The 14,694-nt window shown below is 36.8% G+C and overlaps 1 protein-coding gene across 1 annotated transcript in view; it reads left to right on the top strand.

Moving 5' to 3' along the window:
• Positions 1-14,694, top strand: part of LOC138708852 (trypsin-like) — a 34,768-nt gene continuing 20,074 nt past the window's right edge. Inside the window, exons 1-2 of the mRNA XM_069839106.1 lie at positions 1-136; positions 11,287-11,402. Of these exons, the coding sequence (XP_069695207.1) occupies positions 1-136; positions 11,287-11,402 (252 nt within the window). The remainder of the gene's footprint in view (positions 137-11,286; positions 11,403-14,694) is intronic.

The following is a 14,694-nucleotide window of genomic DNA, read 5'->3' as shown; positions in this document are numbered from 1 at the left end:
ATGGATATAGGTGCAACACCAGATAAGCTGGCAGAACAGGTGACAAGGTCGGCATTTGAGCATCGTGGAGCTCGGCTGTCAGTCACGATGTTGCTCTTCTCAGTCTTGGCATGTGCGGCACTCATTGTTGGGACTGGTGAGTACAGTAGGCTAGGCTATATTAACATTTACCTCTGACATATCAATAATTTTAATCAGAATGGATCGGCTTATCTAAGGACAGGGGGGGGGGGATTTTGATTGAAGGCCAATCTAACGGGATTCATAGTGGGGAAAGGCGTGAAGAGAAATGCTTATCAAAATGCTGAAAATATCAACCTATTAATGGTCAAATCTCACTATATCACTTCTCATGGATATAAATTAATTACTATTAATTACATGTTTGTTTATTTATTTACCCGTAGTTATCATATTATTAAGAACCAGGTCTAGACCTGAATAATTTCAAGGGAAAAATTGTTCCTGGGCCGGGTATCGATCCCGGGACCTCTGGTTGAACGTACCAGCGCTCTACCACTGAGCTACCCGGGAACTCCACCCGACACCGTCTCAACTTTTCCCTTTATATCCACACAACTCGCGTGGGCTGACGAAACGCCAGAGATCCACAACGAGTGCACACAGTCTCTGTGTGACTTGGAATTATGGTTTTCTGTTAACGTACACAGTAACGTAAAAGTTGAGACGGTGTCGGGTGGAGTTCCCGGGTGGCTCAGTGGTAGAGCGCTGGTACGTTCAACCAGAGGTCCCGGGATCGATATCCGGCCACGGAACAATTTTTCCCTTGAAATTATTCAAATCTGCTTTACAGGGAGCTTCACCTGAAAGACTAGATTTGCAGGTCTAGACCTGTTTCAGCTTCAACCAATTTTCCTCTTCTTCACCGCCCTATGTTCATCTAACTTTTGGATTGTGTCCAGAGGTCTGTTTTGGAAATTCTGACACATCAGTTGTTTGAAAATGCTCCCATTTTTTCGAATCTCTTATCGATTAAGGGTAACAGTGCTTGCCTTATCTATCCAGTGAGAGCTCTATTGAGGTTGGTGAATCATACTACTGGACTAAAGTACATTTCATCACTGCGGCTGTTACAGAGCTATAATCTTTCTTATTGAAGACCAACTTTCACTACTTCACCATTTTGTAAAGCTTAAATCGTGTGATAAAATCACACAATGCCATGTACTATAATAATAATAATAATAATAATAATAATAATAATAATAATAATATAGTATTAACAATAACAATGTCTTGCTTATTTACCACATCTCATCTTTATGTTGCGAGGTGTTTTCTAAAAGGTTCAATAATTTGTGAAAGAATATACTTTTCTTCTGGATCTCTCGCACATTATGTTATTAGTTAGTAGATTAGTGTATGATCTAATATTAAAATGTATTTTGTCTGACAACATGAAATTCATTGCTTTGATTAAACAGTTTACGAATCACGAGACCTAACCTAAAATATATATTTTGTTTGATCACGTGAAGTGATTAGCATTAATTCCGAAAATGAATGCCACTTAGAAATATATGCTTTAGAATATTTACTCTGTTACTGTAATAAAAGTCTAAACACGAAAGAAATTAATTAAAATGTGAAATGGTATTTCTATCGATTACTCAAGGGCATGTATCACACGAAATATGTAATATTTATTTACACTTAGCGTACCTGACTCTAATCTTGAAATTGTAACCACAACACAAAGCAACACATAAAATAACAATCATATATTAATATTAATACTGATATTAATTAATTATTAGTATATTCAAATTTCGCTAGCTTCCAGTAATGGGCTCAGAAATCTAGAACACTTGAATTTTCAGAATTTAAAGTACTGACAACTTGTGTCACTGCTGCCAACATAACAGTTATAAAATCATTACAAGTTGTAATATTTCTCAGTACCGAAATTTCGAAACGAAGTTGGCAAAAGAAAATTCAACCTGCAAATAGAAAATGACCACAATCGACTAGCTTATATAGTAATGGGGGGAAAATGGTTGTTTCACCCTTAAGGTATTAAGTATGCTGACCCGGACTATACATAGGAATAGCTAAATCCGACAAAAGATGTCCACTCTGCGTTGAGCCTGTTCAAGTATCAATTCATGAGGTACAGATCTACGACTTACGATTTTCTAAGTGTCTGGTTTTGTATTGTATCTTTTGAAATACCAAGTTCTTCTGACAACCTAAGAGTACTTTTTGTGGATTTTCTTCCAAAACTCAGTGGGTATTCTCAATATTTCATACCATACGTCTTCCAGGACGTTGTAAACCTTTAATGTCTCATTCTCCATTACTGAAAAGCTAGAACCAACGTTGTGTTACACGCTCACAAACGACACCATCATTCTAGACTTCACACCTTTTCAAGCCGCGGTAGCAGCTTTATAATCGTTCGTTTGCACCAGTGCTTTAAGAGGATTTTAATCTCAAGCTTCGTTACCTCCACCTTACATTCTTTATAATAATTATTGATGACTGTCACATGTCCACAATACGCAATAATAACCATAAGATCCTGTTAAGTGCATTGGCAAACTAAAGATAATCATTAAAATTATACAAAACAGCAAACTTAAAAAAACGACATTACTTATGAGAATCAGCTAATATCTTTATCACAAAACATGAAGTAACTTACTTACTCACTCACAAATGGCTTTTAAAGGAACCCGCAGGTCCATTGCCGCCCTCACATAAGCCCGCCATTGGTCCCTATCCTGTGTAAGATTAATCCAGTCTCTATCATCATATCCCACCTCCCTCAAATCCATTTTAATATTATCCTCCCATCTACGTCTCGGCCTCCCCAAAGGTCTTTTTCCCTCCGGTCTCCCAACTAACACTCTATATTTATTTCTGGATTCGCCCATACGTGCTACATGCCCTGCATATCTCAAACGTCTGGATTTAATGTTCCTAATTATGTCAGGTGAAGAATACAATGCGTGCAGTTCTGTGTTGTGTAACTTTCTCCATTCTCCTGTATCTTCATCCCTCTTAGCTACAAATATTTTCCTAAGAACCTTATTCTCAAAAACCCTTAATATCTGTTCCTCTCTCAAAGTGAAAGTTCAAGTTTCTCAATCATACAGAACAACCGGTAATATAACTGTTTTTAAAGTCTAACTTTCAGATTTTTTGACAGCAGACTAGATGATAAAAGCTTCTCAACCCGAACAATAACAGGCATTTCACATATTTATTCTGCTTTTAATTTCCTCCCGAGTGTCATTTAAAGTATTTGTTACTGTTGCTTCAAGATATTTTTAATTTTTCACTTCTTCGAAGGATAAATCTCCAATTTTTATATTTCCATTTCGTACAATATTCTGGTCACGAGACATAATCATATACTTTGTCTTTTCGGGATTTACTTCCAAACCGATCGCTTTACTTGCTTCAAGTAAAATTTCCGTGATATCCCTAATCGTTTGTGGATTTTCTCCTAACATATTGACATCATCCGCATAGACAAGAAGCTGACGCAACCCGTTCAATTCCAAACCCTCTCTGTTATCCTGAACTTTCCTAATGGCATATTCTAGAGTGAAGTTAAAAAGTAAAGATGATAGTGCATCTCCTTGCTTTAGCCCGTAGTAAATTGGAAAAGCATCAGATAGAAACTGACCTATACGGACTCTGCTGAAAGTTTCACTGAGACATATTTTAATTAATCGAACTAAAACATGAAGTAACTATTTATCAAATGAAATATTATTGTCCATGGTAACCGCTTTCGATATTTTATTACGAAGGTCCAAGCCTACCCTTAGTAAGTTATTTTTATTTGGTTATTTAACGACGCTGTATCAACTACGAGGTTATTTAGCGTCGATTGGGACTGATGATAACGAAATGATATTTGGTGAGATGAGGCAGAGGATTTTAAATAGATTACCTTACATTTGTCTTAGGTTGGGGATAGCCTCGGAAAAAATCTAACCAAGTAATCAGCCGAAGCGTAAATTTTCTTTAAATGTATTAAATCTGTATTAGGTACATACTTTTATCGTGTCAACGCCTGGAATTTGAAAAGCATTTATAGTTGATTGTCGTTAATACAATCAACAGTTTGTAGATAAAGGCTTGAACAAAAAGGTAACCAAATGGATAGGATATTTATTTCCGAGCACTTCTTTGTTGTGGGTAAAGTACCTGTTCAATAACCTGTATCATTGCTCATTTTGCATAATCTCACACTTCTAAAAACAATTGTAGGCTAGCTTTAAAAAATGTCAGAGAAAGAATTCTCATTTCTAGGCAAAGTATTTCTAATCGTATGTTTGTTAACCCATTACTGCATAGCGTCCTAAAAATGGGACGTGCGTAAAATACTGATTTCTATGGAACTTTTTCTTGTTTAGTACAGATGGAGGCATTGTTTAGAAGGTAAATTATTACATACTAATACTAATTTCATTTACACTGACTGACTTAATAATATTCTCATAATGTCAACATTAAATTATTGAAACTTACAATAACTTCAGTTAACCACGGGCGTGACTTCGAGAGGGGAACAAATTTAAAACTTTAGTTAGCTCAAAAGTATACATGAAGCTTTAATATTTCATTTAAATAACATGCAGCATTATACTCGTAAAAATTTTAATTTCTATAACACTGAAACGGAAAGTCATGAAATTTCTAAATAAACATTGTATTATGGTGTTGCAGTATTTGAGTTCCGCGCGAACATTTGTTCATACCAGCTAATTTTTTACAAGATGGCAGGATAACAGTATTTTGTGACGCACCGCGTGCAAGTTCATTCTTAGTTACTCTGTAGTGGTGATACAGAAATCTGATTTTTACTTTCACATAATGAGTTGAATACTTCAGTTTTCATGTGATATATAACAACAATAAAATTTTCTTATATGTTGCTAGGTACAAGGTGAAATAAAGTGCCGTCCTAAAAATAGGACGCCATGCAGTGTGTACTCCAGTAGTATTCTATAATATGTATATGGTTTCCATTACATAGTTTTATTTCCAGTCTAACCGTGAGTGAAATTCTGGGGTTAATTGAAAATCAAAACAATAATAATAATAATAATAATAATAATAATAATAATAATAATAATGAGAGTCTAATATATGTGACCCCTCCAGAAGATTTCCATGATACAAATAAATACAGTGATAAATCGGACGACGAGCAGGAGGGTTATTTGAATAACCTTGGCGGTAAAATGCTACTTAGTAAAGCGGAATTACAAAAAAAAAAAAAAAATGTAATGATGATAATGAAGATGACATTGTTTATGAAAGTATGCCAGAGTCTTCTAACATAAAAGCTGCAATAAATGATTTTGAAAGTGCATTAGACAAAAATGGAGCTGAGGTTTCTCGCACAAGTTATTGCCGTCCGAAAAGAAGGAAGCTAATATATGAACATTTCCAAGACAGGGAAGGCAATTCCAGGTAGAAGGTCATCGTACTACTACAAGTACTATTATTACTACTATAACCACCAACGTACCGCGCCGTGGCATCGTGGTCTAAGGCATCCTGCCTCGGACTCGCGTTACGGAATGCACGCTGGTTCGAGTCCTCATGGGGGAAGAAATTTTCTCATGAAATTTCGGCCAATGTATGGGACCGGTGCCCACCCAGCATCATCATGCATTTGTGGAGCTACGATAGGTACCGAAAATCCGGTTTAGGAAATCGGCTATAACGGCTAGGGGGGAATCATCGTGCTAACCACACGATACCGCCATTCTGGTTGGATGATTGTCCACCTCTGTTTCGGCATGTGGACGTGAGACCAGCAGCAGGCTGGTCGGTCTTGGCCCTTCATGGGCTCTAGAGCTACGAATTTTTTTACAATCACCACCATGAGCACCAGCGCTAGCAGCAGCAATAGTAGCACCATCACTAACATCAACAGCAGTACCAGCGCTAGCACAGAAACAGCGGCACCAGCGTTGGCAGTACCGATGTTAGCAACAGCGTCAACAGCATAGTGGTGGTCCATCTTTGCTTATTTTCTTGATGTTGCCATAGTAAATGCTTGGTTTCTGTACAGAAAAATGAAGCCTCAAAACTCTTCAGAACCGCTCCTCAACCTTTGCCGTCTCCTGGCTTTTACAGTACTGAAAAGGCATGGGGTGAGTTCCCACTAAGGAAAAATTGTTCCCATTCCATTAGGAGACATAAGATTTGATGGTTAACACCACTGGCCAGTTGAAAATGAAACTCTGCGAAGGTGTGCTAATTGTACAGGGAAAGCAAAGTCCATCTGCAGCAAGTGTCAAATTGGACTCCACCCTAAATGTTTCTACCCTTACCACACAAAATAGTGTTGTGCAATGCGTAGGCTTGTGTGAGGAGGGCAGTTGAACCACTGATTCTAATATGTGTTTATGTATTTGCTACATAATAAATACATAAATACTATTTGAACTAAAAGAGGGGTTATTCTATTCAGCTACTGCATCACTGACCACTATGCATACGTCCTATTTATGGGACGGTCCTTAATGTTTATACCAGAAAGTAAATAAAGATAAAAATTGTAAGAATGCATTCTTAAGTCACAAACTAGCAAACTTAAACTCAGAAACGCATTTTTCAAGTCATTAATAACTTTATGCAGTACAAATAAGACAAATTCTTAATGTAGTGCGTGATTACCGAAAAATATTAAGAATATTAGTGTATTATGCCAGTCATATCATTCTTACAGAACGTTAAAAGGTAGGTACCAAAGCTTTTGGCGGCTGACAATGGTTTAAAATCTATTTTGACATTTTTTTTAATTAGTACTTTAAAATATTGAAAATAATTCCCTAACTTGTTAATAAACCTACATCTTAGTCTGTATCTGTATCTTTAATTCATATATCAATGACTAAGAAGTGATACTTCGTATCTGTGAATCAAACAACTGTTTTAAAAAGTTCTCAAAATAGACAAACTTTTTATATATGAAGAGCCCACTGCAAGAATGACGGATGTCACTTTCTTGTCGAAAATGAACCAAGACTGTCAATGCATAGCTTAAGACATATAGAATGTACATAGAGAGTTATATGGCATTAACACTGATAGTCATTGTCCAGTAATGATCGGAAAATCACAGTTAAGCTTTGGGCGCTAAGCATTTCAAACTTTCAATCGCTTCTCCTGCAAAATGTATTCCAAATGACATCCACCATTCTTGCAGTGGACTCTTCATATACTTCTACTTTGCATGATCTTTTACTCGAGCACAAAGTATTATTTAATTATCCACTTTTGGGAACAATAATAATGTAGTTAATCTAAATAGTAATAATGTAGTTAACATTTTTGTACATACAAAGTATCACTCCTTAGACATCGATATGTAACCATATATATGGCCTATACACACATACATGTCAATATGTGTGTCCACTTACAGATAAATATTTATTGCAACATATATGGCTGACGTTTTATGATATGAATCACAGGAACCCGCATTGCATGTTCGTTTGCTTACGTACATGACCATTCTAAAAGCAGGAAATAAGTAACAGAACTTCAGTGTTAAAGTAAATGCTTGCAAAAGGTTTAAACAAACATTTACACATCATAATAATAATCTTGAAATAAACTGATATGATATTTTATGGCTAGAGATAGGGGAAGAAATTCAAGAACAACAGTAAAATTATAAGAAAGTTGTGTCATCCAAATTAACACACTTTCGCACTTATTTCTGCTTATCTAATACAATATTAGATTATATATATATATATATATACGTACATACACTATATATGTAAATATAAATGTAATGAATTGTTCGCAATTACTTTTTTCCTAATACAAGATGGACCAGTCAAATGGAAAGATTTGATAGAATATACTGTTCATATGAAGAGGGTGAGAATTAATATAGCCTAACCGTCTCTTCTCTATCTACTTACTTTACAATTTATGACTTTTTAGCATGGCTAACGCTTCTTAGTTATGCGATGTCACTATCTCCGCATTCCCTAGTAACCAAGTTGTTTATCTCTACCATGTTTTGTTAAACGATGCTCATCGTTACTGCAAACTGCAAATTAATTGATTTCACTTCATGAGAAACCTCTCCATGCCCAAAAGGTAAAGGTACGGTGCGCGGTTTCAAACTGGAATAATCGGTCCATTCTTTTTTTGAGAATGAGGCCGGAAATGCAGTGACTCTTAATTCAGTGCGATATGCTGAAATGATACAGAACTTCTTTACACCACAACTCGCCCATTTTCCAGTGAATGAAAACACACTGTTTCAACAGGACGGAGCAACAAGCGCCATACCGCAAGAATTTCGATGGATGCTGTGAATGCTTTGTTCCCGGGCCGCGTCATTTCTCGGAAAGAGGATATCGCTTGGCCGCCTAGGTCACCTGATTTACAGCATGTGATTTCTTCCTGTGGGGACACCTCAAAAGAAGGTGTTTGGGGGCAATCCACCCAGAATAATTCCAGCCCTAACACAACGTATACGAGAAGAGGTCGCTGCGATATCTGCCAATATGCTGAGTGGGGTTATGCAACAGTTCGTGGCCAGACTCGAAGAATGTGTGCGTTTCAATGAAGGTCACTTGGCTGACGTAATTTTTAAGAAATGTTTTTTTGTTCCTGATGCATTTCTAATGGTTATTCATGAACTTGTCATTTCTACTCATTAAATTGGTATAATAGTAACTTTTCATTCTTTTTCTGAGCCTTGAAATCTTTCCGTTTGATTGGCCCAGCTTGTAGATTTGCAAATTCACTAATCACTGTCCTTCAAAGAATTCCGATTCGTTTAGAACCATTTTCTAGACCAGTGATTCCCAATCTTTTGAATGTCACGGGTCCCTTGAAGCTCATAGTTCGTTTTGGTAGACCCCCAAAATGCTTTGTATGATTACGGTGCAATCATATATCACTCATTAAATGTTTGCATAATGTAGTAAACTAAACACCCTTAATAAAATGACAGCGATATTAAATTTCAGTTTTAGGATATGAATATAATCAACCTCAAAATTAGATTTACTTCTATAGGCTTATCCATTTTCCAAGAAGACCAGAGCAGAAAGTATAATCTAAAGTATGTGTGATGAATCTTGTCTCACTGTGAAAAGAGTGAGAAAGGAGATATGTCTTACCCCGTCTGTGTTGTTATTGCGATGGGGGGAGTGAAGCGATGCCAGTGGCGGAAGGAACTAGTTGATACATTCTGTAGCGCAAAATAAAGTAACAAAATATCTCTCTGCGTACTGTATAGTTCCGTCACTGAGCTTGTCTTTCAAGAAACTGAGTTCCGGTAGCCTTTACAATAACAAGGTTTTAAAAGGAAACCTGAAAATTTACAACCCTCTTATAATCTCCACCCTCATTTGAAGGGATTTGGTTTTATTGCTACTGAGACAAGCTAAACCTTACCAGGTATAGCAAAAGTATGTTCATGCAAAATGACATTAAGAATTGTACTGGAATTCAGGAAACATCGGGATATGTGGGTGATGCATGCAACCGAGACTGCAACAGATAAGTTGTAGGAAACACGATTTTGGAGCTCGAATGCAAATATAATTCTAATAATATTATAACAGCTCCTCTTCTTTTTTGACGGGTAAACTATTATTTGTTACCAAGAAGAGATTTTTTTATAGAAGTGTTTTCTTTTCCACCCTTGTAGAAAGGATAATGTTCCCTTGATTTTAATGCCAATATATGATGTTTTCTTTTTATGTTTCCGAAGATATCATATTAGAGTTCGCCATCATTTGTTGCTAGAATGTGAAATTAATCGAGTTCCAATTGGTAACTCAGCGAGATCACAAGCATAATTTTATTTTATCGTCGCATCTATCTTATCCTGAACGGCAGACACAGGTAAACTTCGACCCTAAAGATTAGAATAAAAAAAACTAAAAATATCGGATAGGTGTGAAAGACTTGCAAGTCAAGAATTCATTTGTGTTAAAGTCTGTCTCTCATAAGTCTGAGGAAAACAAAAAAAATATTCCAGCGAACTCATAAAAATCATAGAAAGTGGTAAAGTTAAGCTGAGTTAAAATACCGTTTGAAAAAAATTCTTGGTTCCCTGGACCCCCTTCGAATCACTCACGGACCCTCAGGAGTCTGCAGACCACAGGTTAGGAACCGTTGTTTTAGACTGCCAGCCATCCCCCTCACTTCATTTAAATGATTTACAAGACTGGCCGTCCATGTCACTTAAATGGAGGCAAGAGAAACAGATGAATATTAAGCATAACTTTATTAGAATGAACCTGTTTGCTTGAAGTTACAAAAGCTAAAAAATGAAACAATGGTTATTAGAGGACAAAAAACCGCTCCGGTGCCGGGGATCGAAACTGGGTCCTTAATTCTACGTACCAAGTGCTCTAACCACTGAGCTACGCCGAAGTTAAATCCACAGCACCGAATCGAATATCTCTCCTCTAGTGTTTTTCCCTTTGTAGCCTGACTCCAAGTTCGACATATAGGCCTATGTTGACATATAGTAAGTCAACTGCCATTATACAAGGAGAGCACTCATTTGAGTGACTTGGTGGCCAGGATTCCACAGTATTATGCACTGCTGAGCGAAGAATCTACGTAAAGATTAATTTTTGGGCCTACAGAATATATCTGTTATGGTAACAATGGTTATTAGAGGAGAAAAAAATCGCTCTGGCGCCGGGGATCGAACTCGGGTCCTTGGTTCTACGAACCAAGTGCTCTAACCACTCGCCCAACAGTGCACAAGGAATCTCGGCCACCAAGTCACTCAATTGAGTGCGCTCCTTGCATAATAGCACTTGACTTAAGTCGTACATATGGCAACCCTGTTCAGGAGCAGCGACACATCATCACACGATCCGCCATACATGGGATCCATCACAAAGTATGTTCAATCAAGAGATACCACGAGCCGGGAGAAACATGTGTCTGTGAACTGTGTAATCAAAAATGTGAACGTTACCACATGGAAAAGTGCACCAAACGATCAAAGTCAATGAATGTATACACAAAAGATCAGTGAAATGTTACTGTGTAACTTAATGCTCCCCGGAGAGCAACTTTCTGTTGTTATTATTAGCAAAGTTGTGCTTATTATAAGCCGCACGTTAACGTTCCATTTTCTTCAGAAAAAAAGTTTGCGGCAAAAAATTCCAATCCAGAATATCAATCTCAGATTAATGTTTAAAAAAAACATTGTTTCAAGTATGTACTAGTCTGATAGAAACTCTATTTAATACGTGTAAGATAGCACTAATTGGTCTCTTATCTTTCCAACAGTTGACTCCGCAACAACAAGCACCGCCAAACCAGAAACCACAACCAGAAAGATCCTACCAAAGGAACCCAGAGTCGTAGGAGGAAAACCAGCTAATAGAGGCCAGTTTCCCTATCAGGTAACAGCACACAATCTTCAAAGTACGAATTTACGTTGAATATGGAACAAAAATGTGTGTCATTTTTAAGAAGTTAATTATAAAAACACTGTAGCAAATGTGAGATTATATAGTGTTTGTGGAGTTGATAACAGCGACATAGCATTATCACAGTCTAGTATATACAGTCACGAAACTCAATACGTAGTAAATATGATCCATAGATAGTTGCTAACCACTAGGATCGCTATTATCGCCTCGTTACAGACAATGCGAAATAGTATCGGTACAGTCTATTGTTCCTAGCACCCTCACAACTCAAGCTTAGTGACTGTATATACTATACTGTGGTATTATGGCATTATGAAACCGATCCTGAGGCTTATCAGGTCTTCTTCTGACGTATTCTGGCTCTGTGGCAGAATGGCCCACTTATCGAAATTGTACAATCACCGCATAAATACGATGCACACTGGGCCAAAGTAAGCCTAACTGCAAGATTGTGAGAGTTTTATCGGGGTTTTCCAGCTTTTTGTTCGTCATTTAATTAACGCTCTCTTGCAACTCCCCTTACGATATAACCTCCGTCTCGAAAATTAGGTCGCCACTTGTATTTGCGTGACTCCAAATCAATCGTCCGCCATGATGTCAGTTCCTAGCGGTTTCTCCTAACATAGGTAGATGGCAGTGGTGGTGGAGTCCAAACGACTCATATATCTGCATAAGATGGACCGAGGCCCCCTTCCCAGATTCTTCCTTGCCGATAAGTACATGACGACTCATGTAGGCTGTGAAATACGGCAGAGCACCACCAAAGATTACAGTATATACGGTGGATTGCTGGAGAGGAATGCGCTGTATGACAGATGGTGAATCATCTTCGCAGGCAGTTCGGTTAGCACTTAACTCATTCCATCGCTGGTGAACAAAATGCTTACCTGGGATAAAATACTGAGAGGATAAAAAAGAAAGGAGGGAGCACTCCAAGCAAACATGCTTGAAATCGGTGCGACGGATATGACGTCAAACTACACCTTCTATGCTCCATAATACTTCGCGAAATACCGCCAATCGGCAAATATTCAATTGCTAAAATGGTTTCGGTCATATGTAAACGGTTTAGAATGGATGTGGAGGTAATAGGAGTATTAGGAGATTATTATATCAATGTACATTTCACCTATTAAAAGTGTTATGGTTGTGACATGGACTGAACATTTCATTTTCACATTCTTTCTGCTATCAAGAAAGATGTTGGCACTCCTTCACATGTTAAAGCATTGGGGGACATATCAACGGACATATTTTACAGTTTTGAAATATTCACAACAACATGAAACAATTTGTAACTGTAATAATATGAACAAAACAGCTGATAAACACACCGGAAAAAGAAATCAAATATGGGTAATTTCACTGCCATACTAGTACACAATTTTGGTTCCACCGTTTGAAACTTATGGCCCAGGGTTGGTAATGCTGCATATCGCGTCCAATAAGCACCTTTATAATACCTCCATAGCTTCGAAAAAATTTTAAAAAGTAAAAATCCCAAGCAGGTAAACGGTCAAGCGAGACTTGAACCCATACACGAGCGAGATCTCAGATTAGGAGACCAGATATTTACACATAGGCTACGTTACGACGGTAATTATGTGGTTTGTTATTTACACACGGTCTTACTAATAAAAACTCTATATACAGACGTTTATCTGTCTTATACTTATATAATGAGTAGCTCATTTATACGTCGTGTGTAAATTCCTTACTAATAATCACTACATACGTCGCGTATAACAGTACAACTGTTACACAGCTACGTCATAGTTTCGTCATTACTTCGTTACGAAGGATAATAGAATATCTGAGGTTCTCTATTGCATCCGGTAGAGCGCTCTAGTGTAGCGTGTTAAGTATCGATAGTACAACTAGCTCTAATCGATTACCATACTATATTTTGGTCAAAGAGTGCAAGCTACAGTAATATTATTCCAATTATTCTGTGCTCTTTGGTTTGTTCTTCTTTGGTTACTAGGCAACCATCATCATAAAATGACAGTCGATACGAACAGCTGTTAGAGGGGCGGCCATTTTTTCTCTATATACAACGCTTAAACAAGGGGTTTCGTGTATATAACTACTGCAAAGCAATTCCCATTGTATAGTTACAGGCTGTTTATACGTACATCGCTTCTGCATGGTTTATTAGTAAAGTTTTCTGTCTCAAATCTGCATAAGTCTAGTATAAAAACTATACACGGTTTATTAGTAAGACTGACAAAGAAATAGATGAAAGCTTGAGCTGATACTACGTGAAATATATTGCAGTAGAAATTAGAAACAGTATTATATTATTATTATTATTATTGTTATTGTTATTGTTATTATTATTATTATTATTATTATTATTATTATTATTATTATTATTATTATTATTATTCAGCCTTAGTATTCCTATGAAGGACATGAGAGAGACAACACAAACTCTTGTATATTAGAAATTCTAAATCTTTCTCGCCGGTCTCCAGATGTATTAAAAATGCTAACATTCATGTAGATTTCGATCCATTCAATGTATAGAAGTATTAGAACATGGCAATGTCTTTGCTTATATTATTTCCATAATCTTTCTACACAAATTGGTAATATTTTTGTAAGAATCAACTCCTTTCCACTGTGCTGGACTTAATTAATATGATTGCGGTGATGATGACAACGACGATGACGATGGTGATTGTCATGTTTACTGTTTGTAATTTCTATTACAATGAGATTCTAGCTACATTCATCATCTACAGCTGCAAGCAGTGCCGCTTAGGAATGACAAAACACTTCTTACCCGTTGCATTACGTTATTTACAATCCATTGCACTGCTTTCTTCAGAGCTACCGGTGTAGATTCAAAGATATTGAATTATTTCATTGCGTATGTGTTTTGAATAAACCTTTCAATAAAGTAAATTAGAAACGATAAAATCATGCACAACATGATGTAGAACTGAATTCCGAAACTTATAGTCACAAGACATAATGATAAAATCCTCGTGTTTGTCATCTGCACGGCACTCGTTTTCTCTGTATTATACCGATAAGAAATTCTGACGTCTTGTAGGCTAAGTAACGTAGGCTACCTTATCCATCTTTGTAGAAATCGGAGTAGAAATCTACATCCATGTAAAATAAATATTTTCGCTAATTTTAAAGAAGGCTTTAAGTTAAAAGTTTGGTATGGGGAAAATAACCTCTTATTTTGATAATTAATTGATATTAATAAAGTTGATCAGTTTTGATCGGCTAATTACATATTTTTTTT

This window comes from Periplaneta americana, chromosome 1 (genome assembly GCF_040183065.1).
Source record: "Periplaneta americana isolate PAMFEO1 chromosome 1, P.americana_PAMFEO1_priV1, whole genome shotgun sequence".
Classification (NCBI taxonomy): Eukaryota; Metazoa; Arthropoda; class Insecta; order Blattodea; family Blattidae; genus Periplaneta; species Periplaneta americana.
The sequence above is the reverse complement of the archived record's forward strand: the minus strand, read 5'-3'. Positions and strand labels throughout refer to the sequence as shown.